The 11,834-nt window shown below is 42.1% G+C and overlaps 1 protein-coding gene across 1 annotated transcript; it reads right to left on the bottom strand.

Annotated features, from left to right (window-relative positions):
- Nucleotides 1-1,355: 1,355 nt before the first annotated feature.
- On the bottom strand, nt 1,356-9,615 carry Atp6v1g1 (ATPase H+ transporting V1 subunit G1). Its single transcript, XM_005320882.5, has 3 exons — nt 9,444-9,615; nt 5,830-5,930; nt 1,356-2,147 (listed from the first exon to the last, which is right to left on the bottom strand). The coding sequence occupies exons 1-3, from the start codon at nt 9,523-9,525 to the stop codon at nt 1,974-1,976; spliced, it is 357 nt and encodes a 118-aa protein (XP_005320939.1). The 5' UTR covers nt 9,526-9,615; the 3' UTR covers nt 1,356-1,973.
- Between the last annotated feature and the right edge of the window lie 2,219 nt (nt 9,616-11,834).

Here is an 11,834-nt window from a genome sequence, read left to right as displayed (position 1 = left end):
CCTAGCATGTGCAAAAGCACCAAAAAGGTGGGGAGGGCTTCAAACCAGTGAATATAAGTGTTTATTCACATTCTTCCACTGGGAAATCTGTATTGGCGGAGGTATAAGTGGAGGTTAGAACTGCTATGTTCAGCAATGCCAAGCATGAGGCCTTAACAAACCTGAGTACAGTTTGGAACACATTAAAATGGAGATGTTTATTAGACTCCCAGGTCTAAATGTCAAATATGCAATTTGAAGACTGGAGTTCGAGAAAGATGGGATAAATATGTAAATCTTCAACATAACTTATTTTAATCTACGAAATGAGAACCAGGCATGGTGGTGAAGGTCTGTAATCCCAGTGACTTGGGAGGTTGCTGCAGGAGGTTCCCAAGTTCCAAGGCCAGCCTCAACAACTTAGAAAGACACTGTCTCAAAATAAAATTTAAAAAGGGTGTAGCTCAGTGATAGAGCCCCCAAGGTCAATCCCCATACCACAAAAAAAAATACATAAGAATAAAAGAAATGAAATGAAATAAAGGTGTTCTCACCAAGGAAATGTAGAAAAGTCCAAACACACAACCTTGGGAAGAAATGAGCAATCAGGAAGAAATCTAGAAGAAACACACCATTGCATAATGGAAGCAAAGAAAATGATCCAAGGGAGAAGTGGTCAAAACTTGACTGAAGGTCAAGCAGGAAAAGCATGTATTTCTCAATATGGACGTCACTGCTGGATCTGACAGTTTCAGCAAGACTGAAGTATTTTAAACAATATTTTAAACAAAATTGAAAAGCTCATACAGTAAACCCTTCTGAGACCTTCAACTCTAAAAAGGAACAGAGAAATTGGAATAGTAACTAGAGAGAAGTGGCCTAAGATTTAATCATCCTGAAGCACTCTAGACTTTTAAAAAAATACCATCAACTTATTTTATACTGTTTTAGAATAAGCAAGGAAATCCCCCTGTGTTCTGTTTCAACTGTCTCTACCTCAGAAATTATTCTGCAAACAAAGAAAGATTGTCAGCTTACACAGGCACAGGGCATTCAACTCTTAAGAGCTAATGAAGTCACTACAGTATTTCCCACATCATTTAGCCCACCAGGAAAGAAAGGTGCTCAGTAACTTGCCCAAGGGACCCACCACAGGTCCCTCAAAGAAAAGGCAAACATCAGACTCTTTGTTATTTTTCAAGAACAGTTAGAAGGTGAAATCATGAGTAATTTTCTTCCTGCTAAAAATGTACACCTTGAATGTTTTCTAATTATGTATGTAAATGTGATGCCTATGTTAATTTCCTGGTGAAATTTCACACAACATCTGGGCCAAAGTGTATTTTGCATTATCAAAAAGGATGAACCAGAAGAGGTAAAATGTATGGCAAAGTCTTTACTTTTAAATGATTATCATCACACCAAATAATAACATGTAACAAATTCTTGAGTCCTATCATCTAGTAATTTTGATTAAAATAAACTAACAGCAGCCCAAACAAGTATGTTAGTATTCATTGTTCTAATCCTTAGTCAGAATGGACGACTTTAAGGCTGGCTACTGCTTCAGACAAGTAACAAATAACTATTTACTACTTTTTCATAGATAAAGCCCCTGACCTTCAAGAAAGTATAAGGGAAAAAAATTATTTAATCCCTTTCTTTCTTCAAAGAATTGTTTTTTTTCTACTAGATCTAAGAAAGAAAAAGTCAACATTGATACATCCATTGCTTGAGCTAGAAGGCATAGGAAACCAACAACACATACTCAGTAAATTCCTAAGAAGGATGAGGTAAAAAGATGACACCTTTGGATAAGGACTAAGGCTGTACAAAGAAGCTAGATTTGCTACTCTCCAAAAGGGACCTACTATATCACAGAGAAATAATTTAATGCCTTTCTAAGAACAGAACCCAGGCTCTGCTAAAGCTCCACATTCCTCAAGGCACTTCATCTTCTGAAGTGCTAACCAGGGAACAGGTGCTTCTTTCTCCTATCCATTTATGCGGTAGTTTTCATGGATTTCTGGTCGGATGTCACAGACAAAAGCCAAGAGATTATCCAAGACTTCGTCCCTGTTCTGCCGGAAGTAGGTTTGCAGGATGGTCATCTTTTCCTGGGTCTCCTTCTCCACTTCAGTGCTGCAGCTGCCATGGGATCCCAGTGCCTGGAGTGGAGATGTAATGACACAGGGAATACCATTCAGTAAGCAACAAGCTAACTTCTGGAGAAACCAAGCACATCAATGAATAAATCAGTAGTAGGTGCTGTGACCCTGCGACTGAAGACCAGGTGAAGAAACAGGCCTTCCCATGCAGAGTGAACAGGGAACTACATCCAGCAGAAAGCAAGCTGCAGAGCAGCTCCACTGCCAGGAAGTCACCCCAAAGACACAGTCACACTTCTCCAAGGTCCATCATATAGCCTTAACTAAAGACTAGAATCAGCCTAAAGACTCAATGCTACAGGCACGGTGGCCCAGACCTGGGATCCTAGCATCTTAGGAGGTAGGAGGATCACTTGAGCCCAGGAGTCCCAAACAGAAAGACTCAACAACCAAGGACTGGTTAAATCACAGAGCTTCTACACAACAAAATACTGTTAGCCAGGCAGAATAGTGCAAGGTGTAATCCCAGCGACACAAGAGGATCACAAGTTTGTGGCTCACCTCTGTAACATAGTGAGATCCTGTCTCAAAATGAAATAAAGAGGACTGGTGGGGGGCGGGGAGTGGAGGCTGGGGATATAGCTCAATTGGTAGAGTGCTTGCCTTGCATGCACAAGGCCCTGAGTTCAATCCCCAGAACCACCTGAGTTCAATCTTTACTACCCCCCCCACACACACACACTAAATAAACAAACAAATGGAAGAGAATACTGCTCAGCAATATGAAATGAACTGCAAAATATGCAGTTAAGGGGGAGGAGAAGTAAGACATAGTATCAGTGTGATTAGTATTCATGTATTTTTGCTGTGGTTTTAAAAAATGGGAAGCATTATGTTTTTAAAAAAAAAAAAACTATAATAAACACAAGGAAGATAAAACTTAAGAGGAATATACAAGGAGGTTTACCACCACCGATGTTTTAACTCTAAAGTTCAGCAAATTCACCAATTGAATTTGACATGAATATGACAGCTGTTCTTTCAAATATACCCAGAAGAAAACAAAAAAGAGTGTGAGGCAAGAGGATTGGAAGTTAGAGGCCAGCCTCAGAAATAAAACTTAAAATGGTAAGTGGCAGGGCTGGGCATGTCACTCAGTGGTAAAGTGCTCCTGGATTCAATCTCCAATACCAAACAAAAACACCACCAGCAGTGACTTGCTTTGAGGAGGATCCAAGGCTAGGTGAGAGGGAAACTAATTTCTCATTGGTGCTCTTGTTATAAGTACGTATCTTAACTATTCTTCCCCCACCCGCCCCGCTTTTTTTTTTTTTTTATTGGTACTGAGGACTGAACCCAGAGTGTTTTATCACTGAGTACAAGCCCAGCCTTTTTTTTTTTTCCCCCTTTTTCCTCATTTTATTTTGAGACAGGGTTTTGCTAAATTGCTGAGGCTGGCCTCGAACTTGTGATCCTCCTGTCCCAGCCTTCGTAGTTGCTGGGATTACAGGTCTATGCCATGACACCAGGGTTAACTATTCAGTTCTTCTATTCACAAACTAACACGTAATGATTTGTGAGTTTCCTTTCACTTACTTTCTTTTTTTTTTGTTTTTTGTTTTTGTAGTTGTAGATGGACAGAATGCCTTTATTTTGTTAATTTTTATGTGGTGCTGAGGATAGAACCCAGTGCCTCACACATGCTAGGCAAGCGCTTTGCCACTGAGCTACAGTACAGCCTCCAGCCCTCCTTTTACTTTCTATAGTCTTTAAAATATAGTTGGCTTTTTGTTAACTGCCATACCTACTTACCATAACTTGACCAATCAGGTTCCAGAGGACCTAATTTTGACATTTTTCACTGCCTAATCTTCTCTTGCATCATTTTATTAAGATACACACATATATAAGCTAATAACAATATCCCTTCGTGTTTGTATAATATTAGTTTTCAAAGCACTCATGCACATTACTTCTCTCCAGAACCTATTGAGGAAGCAATCAACCCACTTTTTAGAAATTGGGAAACTAAGGCTCAAAAGGCAAAATGAATATACAAAGATTCAAACTCAAAGTCTTCCAAGTTCAAACTTGGGACTCTTCATACTATGAGTGTTTGTAATTCAGAAATAAACTGTTTCATAACTGCTTAGCTGAAATACTTAAAACAGCTTAGATTTTTACACAGGATTATAGGGGGAAAAAACTATTACCTCTGTTCCACAAATATAAACTGTATTAGGCCAAGCTCCAGTAAATTGTCATAGAATACTGTTACCACAGAACACTAAGAAAAATACACAGCTTGTGCTTTACAATGTAACACTAATACCACCTCCATAAGCAACTGTAGCACTAAAGGTAAAAATATGGACACAAGATGGCTGACCTGACACAGAAGATTACTATTTTGTGTGCTGACAACTTGCAGTAATAATCAGCCCCATCAGAAAAAACAGTTTTAAGCTTAAAAGCTCTGTAACTTCCCAGTGCAAAGATGACTGCAACTTTGTATCTCAATGCTAGGAGGAAGGCATCTGCCTTCACTCCCTAGACTTGGACCTGGAAGAGTGTGTACCTCAAACTACTGGGAGCCAGTGGAGAATGTGAAAATGAAGCACACAGAGGCAGAGGCAGAGTTGAGAGATAGAAAAGAGTCCTGAGGCATTATTTAAGCTCCTGGATCAAGAGTCTTTCATCTGGATCTTTAATTATATAGGCCAATAAATTGTGAAGCAGTTTGAATTGTGTTTTTTCTGCTACCTGGATCTGAGAATCCTGGCAGCATTTCTTTTCACTGTGAAATTCTCCTCCATTCATTTCCCTTTATAGAATTTTCCTTGCATCCTTTGTATTGCTGAGATCTGGTTTTGTACCATGACTGCAAGCATCACAGAAGTCCATGCTGGTTGTAGACATCTCTACGTACTTTACTAATGGGGGCTCCATTCCATTTATGTTCATGATCATCACAGTACTTTTCACAGCTATTACGTCTGCATGACTTGCATTTTATTATTGAGTCTCTCAGACAGTAAGCTAAGCTCCATGAGGGCAAGGACCATGTTATTTCTAATTACTGCTAATCCCCCAGCACCCAGCATACTACCTGGTACATGTTAACTGTTTAACAGATTACTTGATAAATGACTGAATAAATGAAGATGAGGAGTCAATGTTAAAAAACAAAAACAAAAACAACAACAACAAAAAAACAACTAAATAGATAAAACTGATCATCTTAAAAGATTCAGCCTGAGTATCAAACAAAACATTCAAGCCAGGCACACAGTGGTGCGTGCCTGTAATCTCAGCGAGGCCCTACAACTGGGGAGCTAAAGACAGGAAATCTGCCAGTTTGAGGACAGCCTCAGCGACTTTGCAAGACCCTGTCTCATAATAAAAAATAATAAAGACTGGGGATATAGGTTCAATCTCTAGTATCAAAAAAAAAAAAAAAGAAGGAAAGAAAGAAAAAAGAAAAGAAAAGAAAGAAAAAAGAGAGAAAAAAAATCATGGGCTCCAGGTATGGCTCAGTGGCATGAGTACCTGCTAGCAGCAAGATCCAGGGTTTGATTCCCAGCACAAGAAAAAAAATAAACAAGTAAGTAAGTAAATAAAATACAATAATTAAATTTTTTAAACTACCAGAATTAGAATCTCTATCTAAGGCATGAAGAATTATTTTTAGAGTGGGGGGGCACAGAAAATTAAAGCAAAAACGTGAAGAAACAGGACCCACCGCAGCTTCCTTGGCCTTGAACTCTTTCTCCCTCTGCAGGCGGTACTGTTCAATTTCAGCCTGAGCTTCTTCTTTGGCCTGCTTCAGCCTCCGATTCTTTCCTGTTTTCAAAGGAGAAAGCTACATCAGGAAATGTTAAAAGACAAGTAAAAAAGCAAGTGGTCACTGAGATGGTGAATTTTAACAGTGAAAAGAAAAAAACTTAAGGCACAGCCCCAAGAGGTACACATAGGAAAGGGGGAATTCAGAACTAACAGTTTAGGTTTCTGCCTTCTACAGGTTATAAGTGATCAGATAAAAATGAATGCCTTCATTGGCTGAGATTCACTGAAGCTCAGTGGTAGAGTATTTGCCTAGCATGCCCAAGGCAATGGGTTTGATCCCCTGGAATTGGGGGGGGGGCGGTCTTCCATAACTACATCCCATAAAAATGACAGGGGAAATAAAAATAAGATGTGTCAGAATATTTTCTCAATCTCAACTACTAAGAACCAACATAAAGCCAGACATGATAGCACATGCTTATGGTCCCAGATACTTGGTAGGCTGAGACAGGAGACAGGATCACTTGAGTTCAGGAGTTCAAGACCAGGCTGGGCAGGAGCAAGACCTTGTCTTTTTTAAAAAAAAAAAAAAAGATGTGTGGCATTAGCTCTCTGGGGAACTCTTTCACTGCCCAAGAAGTAAACACCTAACTTGCTGATGGCAACTGGAGCTCTGCTTAACTTACAGAAGAGGCTAATATATTCCCAAGGGACATAAACTAAAATATAACTAATGAAACAGATGATGTAACACTGGAAACTAAAAAACATACTTGTAGCAAGGAAGTAAGCAAAGTACTGAGTGGAAAGAAGGCTGAGTGGGGAGTGAAACAGCAGGAGGAGGTGAGAGGCCAGGGGAACCAGGGGTTCTGGTCTCCAGGAGACAGCAGTTTACTATACAGCTGGAAAAAAAAAAAAAACCTCTAAGTTGTTAGAACCTATGTGAAAACAGATCACAAGTCTAGCTAACACGTATTGTTTGTTTTGACTAGCTACTCACCAAGCTTCTTGGATACCCAGAAGGAATTTAAAAAAAAAAAAAAAAAGGAGGCAGTCCCAGATTATCAACTAGTGTTTATATAATTCAGGTCAAAAGACAACACCCTGCATCTAAAACTAAGCTATTATATATATCCCGGTAGTATCAACTGTCCAGCCCAGTTAACCTATGTGGAGGAATGAAACTGATTTATCCAGCTACTGATTAAGAACACAACCCTGGACCTGTAATGACCCAATGACATCAACATTCCATACTCTAAAACAATTAACAAGTCTCTCTAAACTATTTCTGCAAGTTCCTATTTATGACAGTACTATTTTGGGCTTACTACTGTAGGCTTCAATTCACCTGAACTTCACTCCTTCACACATATTCTCCCCATAAGTATAGTAAGCCATATTTCAAAGCCAAAAACATCTTCCAAACCAATAAGCTACAAAACATTTATGGCCCAAACTTTATGAAGTAGCTCCACCTCATTTCACAGTATATCACTCCCAACTCCCAGGGCTTCCTGAATAATCACTTAATACCATTTCTAACTTTCAGCACCCCAATGAGATTAAACCATAACACATTTTTTTTTAATTTTAAGGTCCAAAGCAATGACTTCATGAAATCATTTTATTTTACATCATGTGCTACCTATTCCCAACTCTTAAATGAGCCAGCCAACCATAGTCACAGATCCAGAAAGGAAATTTTTTTTTCAAATTTCAAAGCACTATTGATAACATTTTAAAATGTGTATTTGTCACTTAAAACAAACATATTCGGCAAATAAGAGCTCTCAGAGATACAAGACCTTGCACCAGGCTTAACAGTAGAGAAAGATGTAAAACATGACCTCCTACTTCCAAAGAACTCAGTCAGCTATTCTTACCATTTTCCAAGTATTTGTCCCTGCACTTCCCCTAAATAGCCTCCCATGCTTCCCAATAAATAAACTTCTGTTCCTGATGAGACTCACTAGACAAACTCTAAAGAAGTCATTCTGGAAATACTGTATCAAGGGCATGACTGAAATTATGCTACAAAGAACACAAAACTTCCAGTCACCAAAGCAGTGCCAGGAGCTTCTTTCCAGCCCTAGCACCCTAGAAAAAAAAGCATTTCCTGGGAAATAAAGAGTATCATAATCCTACCCACATCCATGCTTGAAATGCACTTGGAGGTGGGCTATCAGAGTCTTATACTAAAACAAACTCTAAGGAATTACTCAAAGTAATTTCTTGGTACTTTTACCCTGGCATAGGAAAGGAGGACTCTAAACTTCAACTATGCTGCTTTCCAGCATGTAGTCAAATCATTTCTTACAGCCTCATTTTACAATCTGTAAAATGGGAGCAGACACATCTTTGCTTCAGATGAAAAATGGGATAAAGCTAAATTAGACACAGTCCCCACTTCACAGAACTTGGTCTTGTGTTTGAGCCATGTACATACATAGGTTACTGCACTTCTATGACAGAAATAAGCACTTGCAAGGGATTCCTAGCCTCATCAGCTGGAAGATGAATCAGGAAAGGCTTCCAGGAAGAACTGCTGACTAAATGTTGAGGTCTAAAGGAAGAATGACAAAGAATAAATAAATAAATGAAGGAAAACTAACAGAAAAGAAGGGGGGAATGGGAAAAGCTTCTTCCAATCAGAAGACCTATGCAAGACTAGCAGGTAAAAACGAAGTTGTCTTAAAGGAATCAAACAGCTCCCCTGTGATGGAAGGGGAGTAACTCAAAGTGACAGGTGGCAAGAACACAAAAGCAAGACGCAGAAGCGCTACCTCCAACCCATTAGGGAATCTGGGCTTTATTCTGCCGCCACTGGACATTTGTTGATTGGAAACGTGGTGGGGCAGTCACGTTTGCATTTTACACGGATGACTGAAGTCCGGAGTGAGTACAAAGTATAGCACTGGCTTCTTCCATTCCTTAGTGTAGACCAGAGGCACCTGTTAAACTCCTGAGCAACTCTACACTTCCACTTACCAACAATGACCCTATCCAATAACTGCTTCCTTCGAGAGTGGGTGGAATACCATGATGATGCTGCACCCATACTGTGCTGGCGCTTATTAGCCGCATTAAATTAAAAAAAAAAAAAAAAGGAATGAACGAGTTAGGCTTCTACGAGGCCTCAAAGAAGTTGATGTTCTCAGATACTGGTGGTAGAGATGGGGGGAAAGTGAACGGACAGACATATCTTGGCGTATCTAGAACTAAACGTGACCAATAAGGAAGAAAACTCGGGTGTGGAGTCTGAGCGATCCTGTGGATGGTGGCTCCCTTCACTGGGCCGGAGCCTTCCAGAGGCGCAGGTGGGTGGGGAGAGAGAGCGTCTGGACGGCCCATGCCTGGATCCCAAGAAGGACGGGAATCCATACCGTGTTCCCACCCCATTTACTATCCCACATCGACACCCAGGCCTTCCTGAGCCTCGGCTCCACTCAAAGGGCCGCGACAGTGACCCCGTTCCTCGCAGCTCGGGCCTCAGCCGCCTCCCACCTCCCGAGGCCCGCGGCCTCCACCAGCTTCCACCCACGCCTGGCGGCGGGCCCTGAGACTTACGCTTGCGGGCCTCCGACACCTTCTCTGCGGCCCGCTTCTCCGCCTGCAGCAGCTGCTGGATCCCCTGTGACTGGCTGGCCATGGCGGCGGCGACTCTGAGGGCCAGGAAAACGGCCTAACTAACGCCACGGCCCCCGGGTCAGCTGACCCACCGCCCAAGCTCTGCGCCTGCGCCTTGAGACGGCGCCCCGCCCCGTCGTCACGTGACCCCAGCAGCGTCGCCTCAGCTGACGGTTTGGAAGTCCTGGGCTCACGCAGTATGGGGCGGGGAGGAGGAGCCTAAATGGAGCGCCGAAACTGCGCCTGCGCGGTGTCAGGGCTGTCTTCCGTGGTCCGGGCCCACCGACCGCCAAATCCTGTCACTTCGCTGGAGGTCCTTGTAGTCTCTCCGCTCTGTCGTGATTGCTCTGTTCCCTTTCTAGTATGCCCACATTAAAGTTCAGAGCCAAAGAATATCGCTTTTTCCTACTTTCCACACTGCTCTACTGCCGGTCTACTCCCTGCCTTTCTGGAAATTTCCTACAGTCTATTTAGGAGCACTTTGGGAAAATTTTTGCTAGTTTGGGGGAAGGAGTTCCCGGGTGAAGTAGGCCCCTACACTGAACTGGGAACATAGCTCAGTGGTAGAGCGCTTCCTTAGCACGCAGTGAGGCTCTAGGTTCCATCCCCAGCCCCGCAAGGTGGTACTGGTGGAAGGGGTTGGAGCCAAGTCCATTAGTAATCTGCAGAGTGGTGTTCAGCCGGGTCACTGCCCCTTTCTGAACCGAGTTCAGGAAAGGACTGCACTGTTTTCCATAAATGATAAATGAATATCCAGCATGATTGGTAGTAAGGCCACAGCAGAGCGTTTGACAAAGTCCCCTGATGGAGCTCACAGTTTACAGACAAAAGACAGGTTAAGTAAAATGAGTAGACAATGACAAACCGTAGTAAAGTCAGGAAGGAAATACACAAGCTGCTTTACAAAGGGGAGGAGGATGCAGAAGGGGATGTGAAGGCTTGCCCAGTGAAGTGGCACATGTAAAATGAAGCCGGATGCCATTCGTGGTGGCCATGCTTGTGATCTCAGCAAGCAATCCCAGCGACTGAGGCAGAAGAATGGCAAATTCAAGACCAGCAGCTTAGCAAGACTATCTCAAAAGGGGAAGGGACACCGCTGGTAGTGTAGCTCAGTGACAGAGCACCCCTGGATTCAGTCCCCAGTACAGGAATAAATAGAGATCAGAAGGCCGAGGCTGTGATAAAGGGCTTGCCTGGCATGCACCGTGCCCTGGATTGGCTCAGCACTGTGGGAGACATGAGCTCTGAAGAATGATAAATTATCTAAGAATGTATAGTGGCAAATGAGTTAGGAATGATTAGGAGAAAGGGACCATTATGTGTAGAGCTGGGGGGAGCTTGACTTGGCACAGATATGGTCCCTGGCACCCCTCAAGAAAGCTAATGGTTGCATTTACATTATGACAGACACTGTCCTAAACACTTGGCTTACACCCCAGGGCAACTTCAGGACTACCATGAAATAAATAATGATCCTGTTTTATCATGCCCGCACTGAAGTTGAGCAGATGAGTAACCTTGCCCATAGTCACCCCCCTCTTAACTGTCAGATGGGTATTTCAGTCTAGTCAGGCTACAGACTGGAAACTCTGAGCAGCTGTGCCCTTTCTCAGGGCTCTTATAGTCTATGGAAAGGGTAAGATGACCTCTAGAGTTCACCAAGTACTGAGAACATAGGAGGATGCCAGAATTTTTCTTACTAGAAATATCTCTGCACTCCAGGAAGAGGTGGATTTATGGCTCAGTATATTTTCAATTATTTGTTGTCTGAGAATGGGGCTGGAAAGATGGTTACAATTCAGAATTCCTTTTCTTTCTTCATCTGTGAACCCAAACTTGATTTCTCTCTGCAACTTTTAAGTCCATTCAGTGATTTCCTTAGAAGGTTTGTAAGTTTTAGTGTTCTCAGAAAACTCAGTTCAGTCAGTTAATGAGCAAGGACAATATGCTCTTTTCTAAGAGAGGGATGAAGATTTAAAAAGATGATGGTAGCCCAAAATGGAGCAACCTAAATGTCCACCTACAGATGAGCAGGCAAATAAAATATGTCATTCCCATGCAATAGAAAAATATTCAGACCTAAAAAGGAATAAAGTACTGACATAAGCTACAACACAGATGAACCTCGATAACACTATACTGTGTGAAAGAAAGCCAGCACAAAAAAACACATACATACAGTTCCATTTACATAAAATGTCCAAGCGAGGTGTGGTGGCATATGCCTGTGGTCTCAGCTATTTGGGAGTCTGAGGTGGGAGGATCACTTGAGCTCATGAGTTTGAGACCAACTTGTGCAACGTAGCAAGACCCAGTCAAATATATGGCTGG

This window comes from Ictidomys tridecemlineatus, chromosome 4 (assembly GCF_052094955.1).
Source record: "Ictidomys tridecemlineatus isolate mIctTri1 chromosome 4, mIctTri1.hap1, whole genome shotgun sequence".
In the NCBI taxonomy this organism is placed as follows: domain Eukaryota; kingdom Metazoa; phylum Chordata; class Mammalia; order Rodentia; family Sciuridae; genus Ictidomys; species Ictidomys tridecemlineatus.
The sequence above is the reverse complement of the archived record's forward strand: the minus strand, read 5'-3'. Positions and strand labels throughout refer to the sequence as shown.

What these genes read in the sequence shown, in the direction of transcription:
- Atp6v1g1 (XM_005320882.5), bottom strand. Translation starts at nt 9,525, where the DNA reads ATGGCCAGCCAGTCACAGGGGATCCAGCAGCTGCTGCAGGCGGAGAAG. An exon ending in GGTGTCGGAGGCCCGCAAGC is followed by an intron (nt 5,931 to 9,443) that starts GTAAGTCTCAGG and finishes CTTTGAAAACAG; the next exon opens with GAAAGAATCGGAGGCTGAAG. An exon ending in TCAAGGCCAAGGAAGCTGCG is followed by an intron (nt 2,148 to 5,829) that starts GTGGGTCCTGTT and finishes TCTCCACTCCAG; the next exon opens with GCACTGGGATCCCATGGCAG.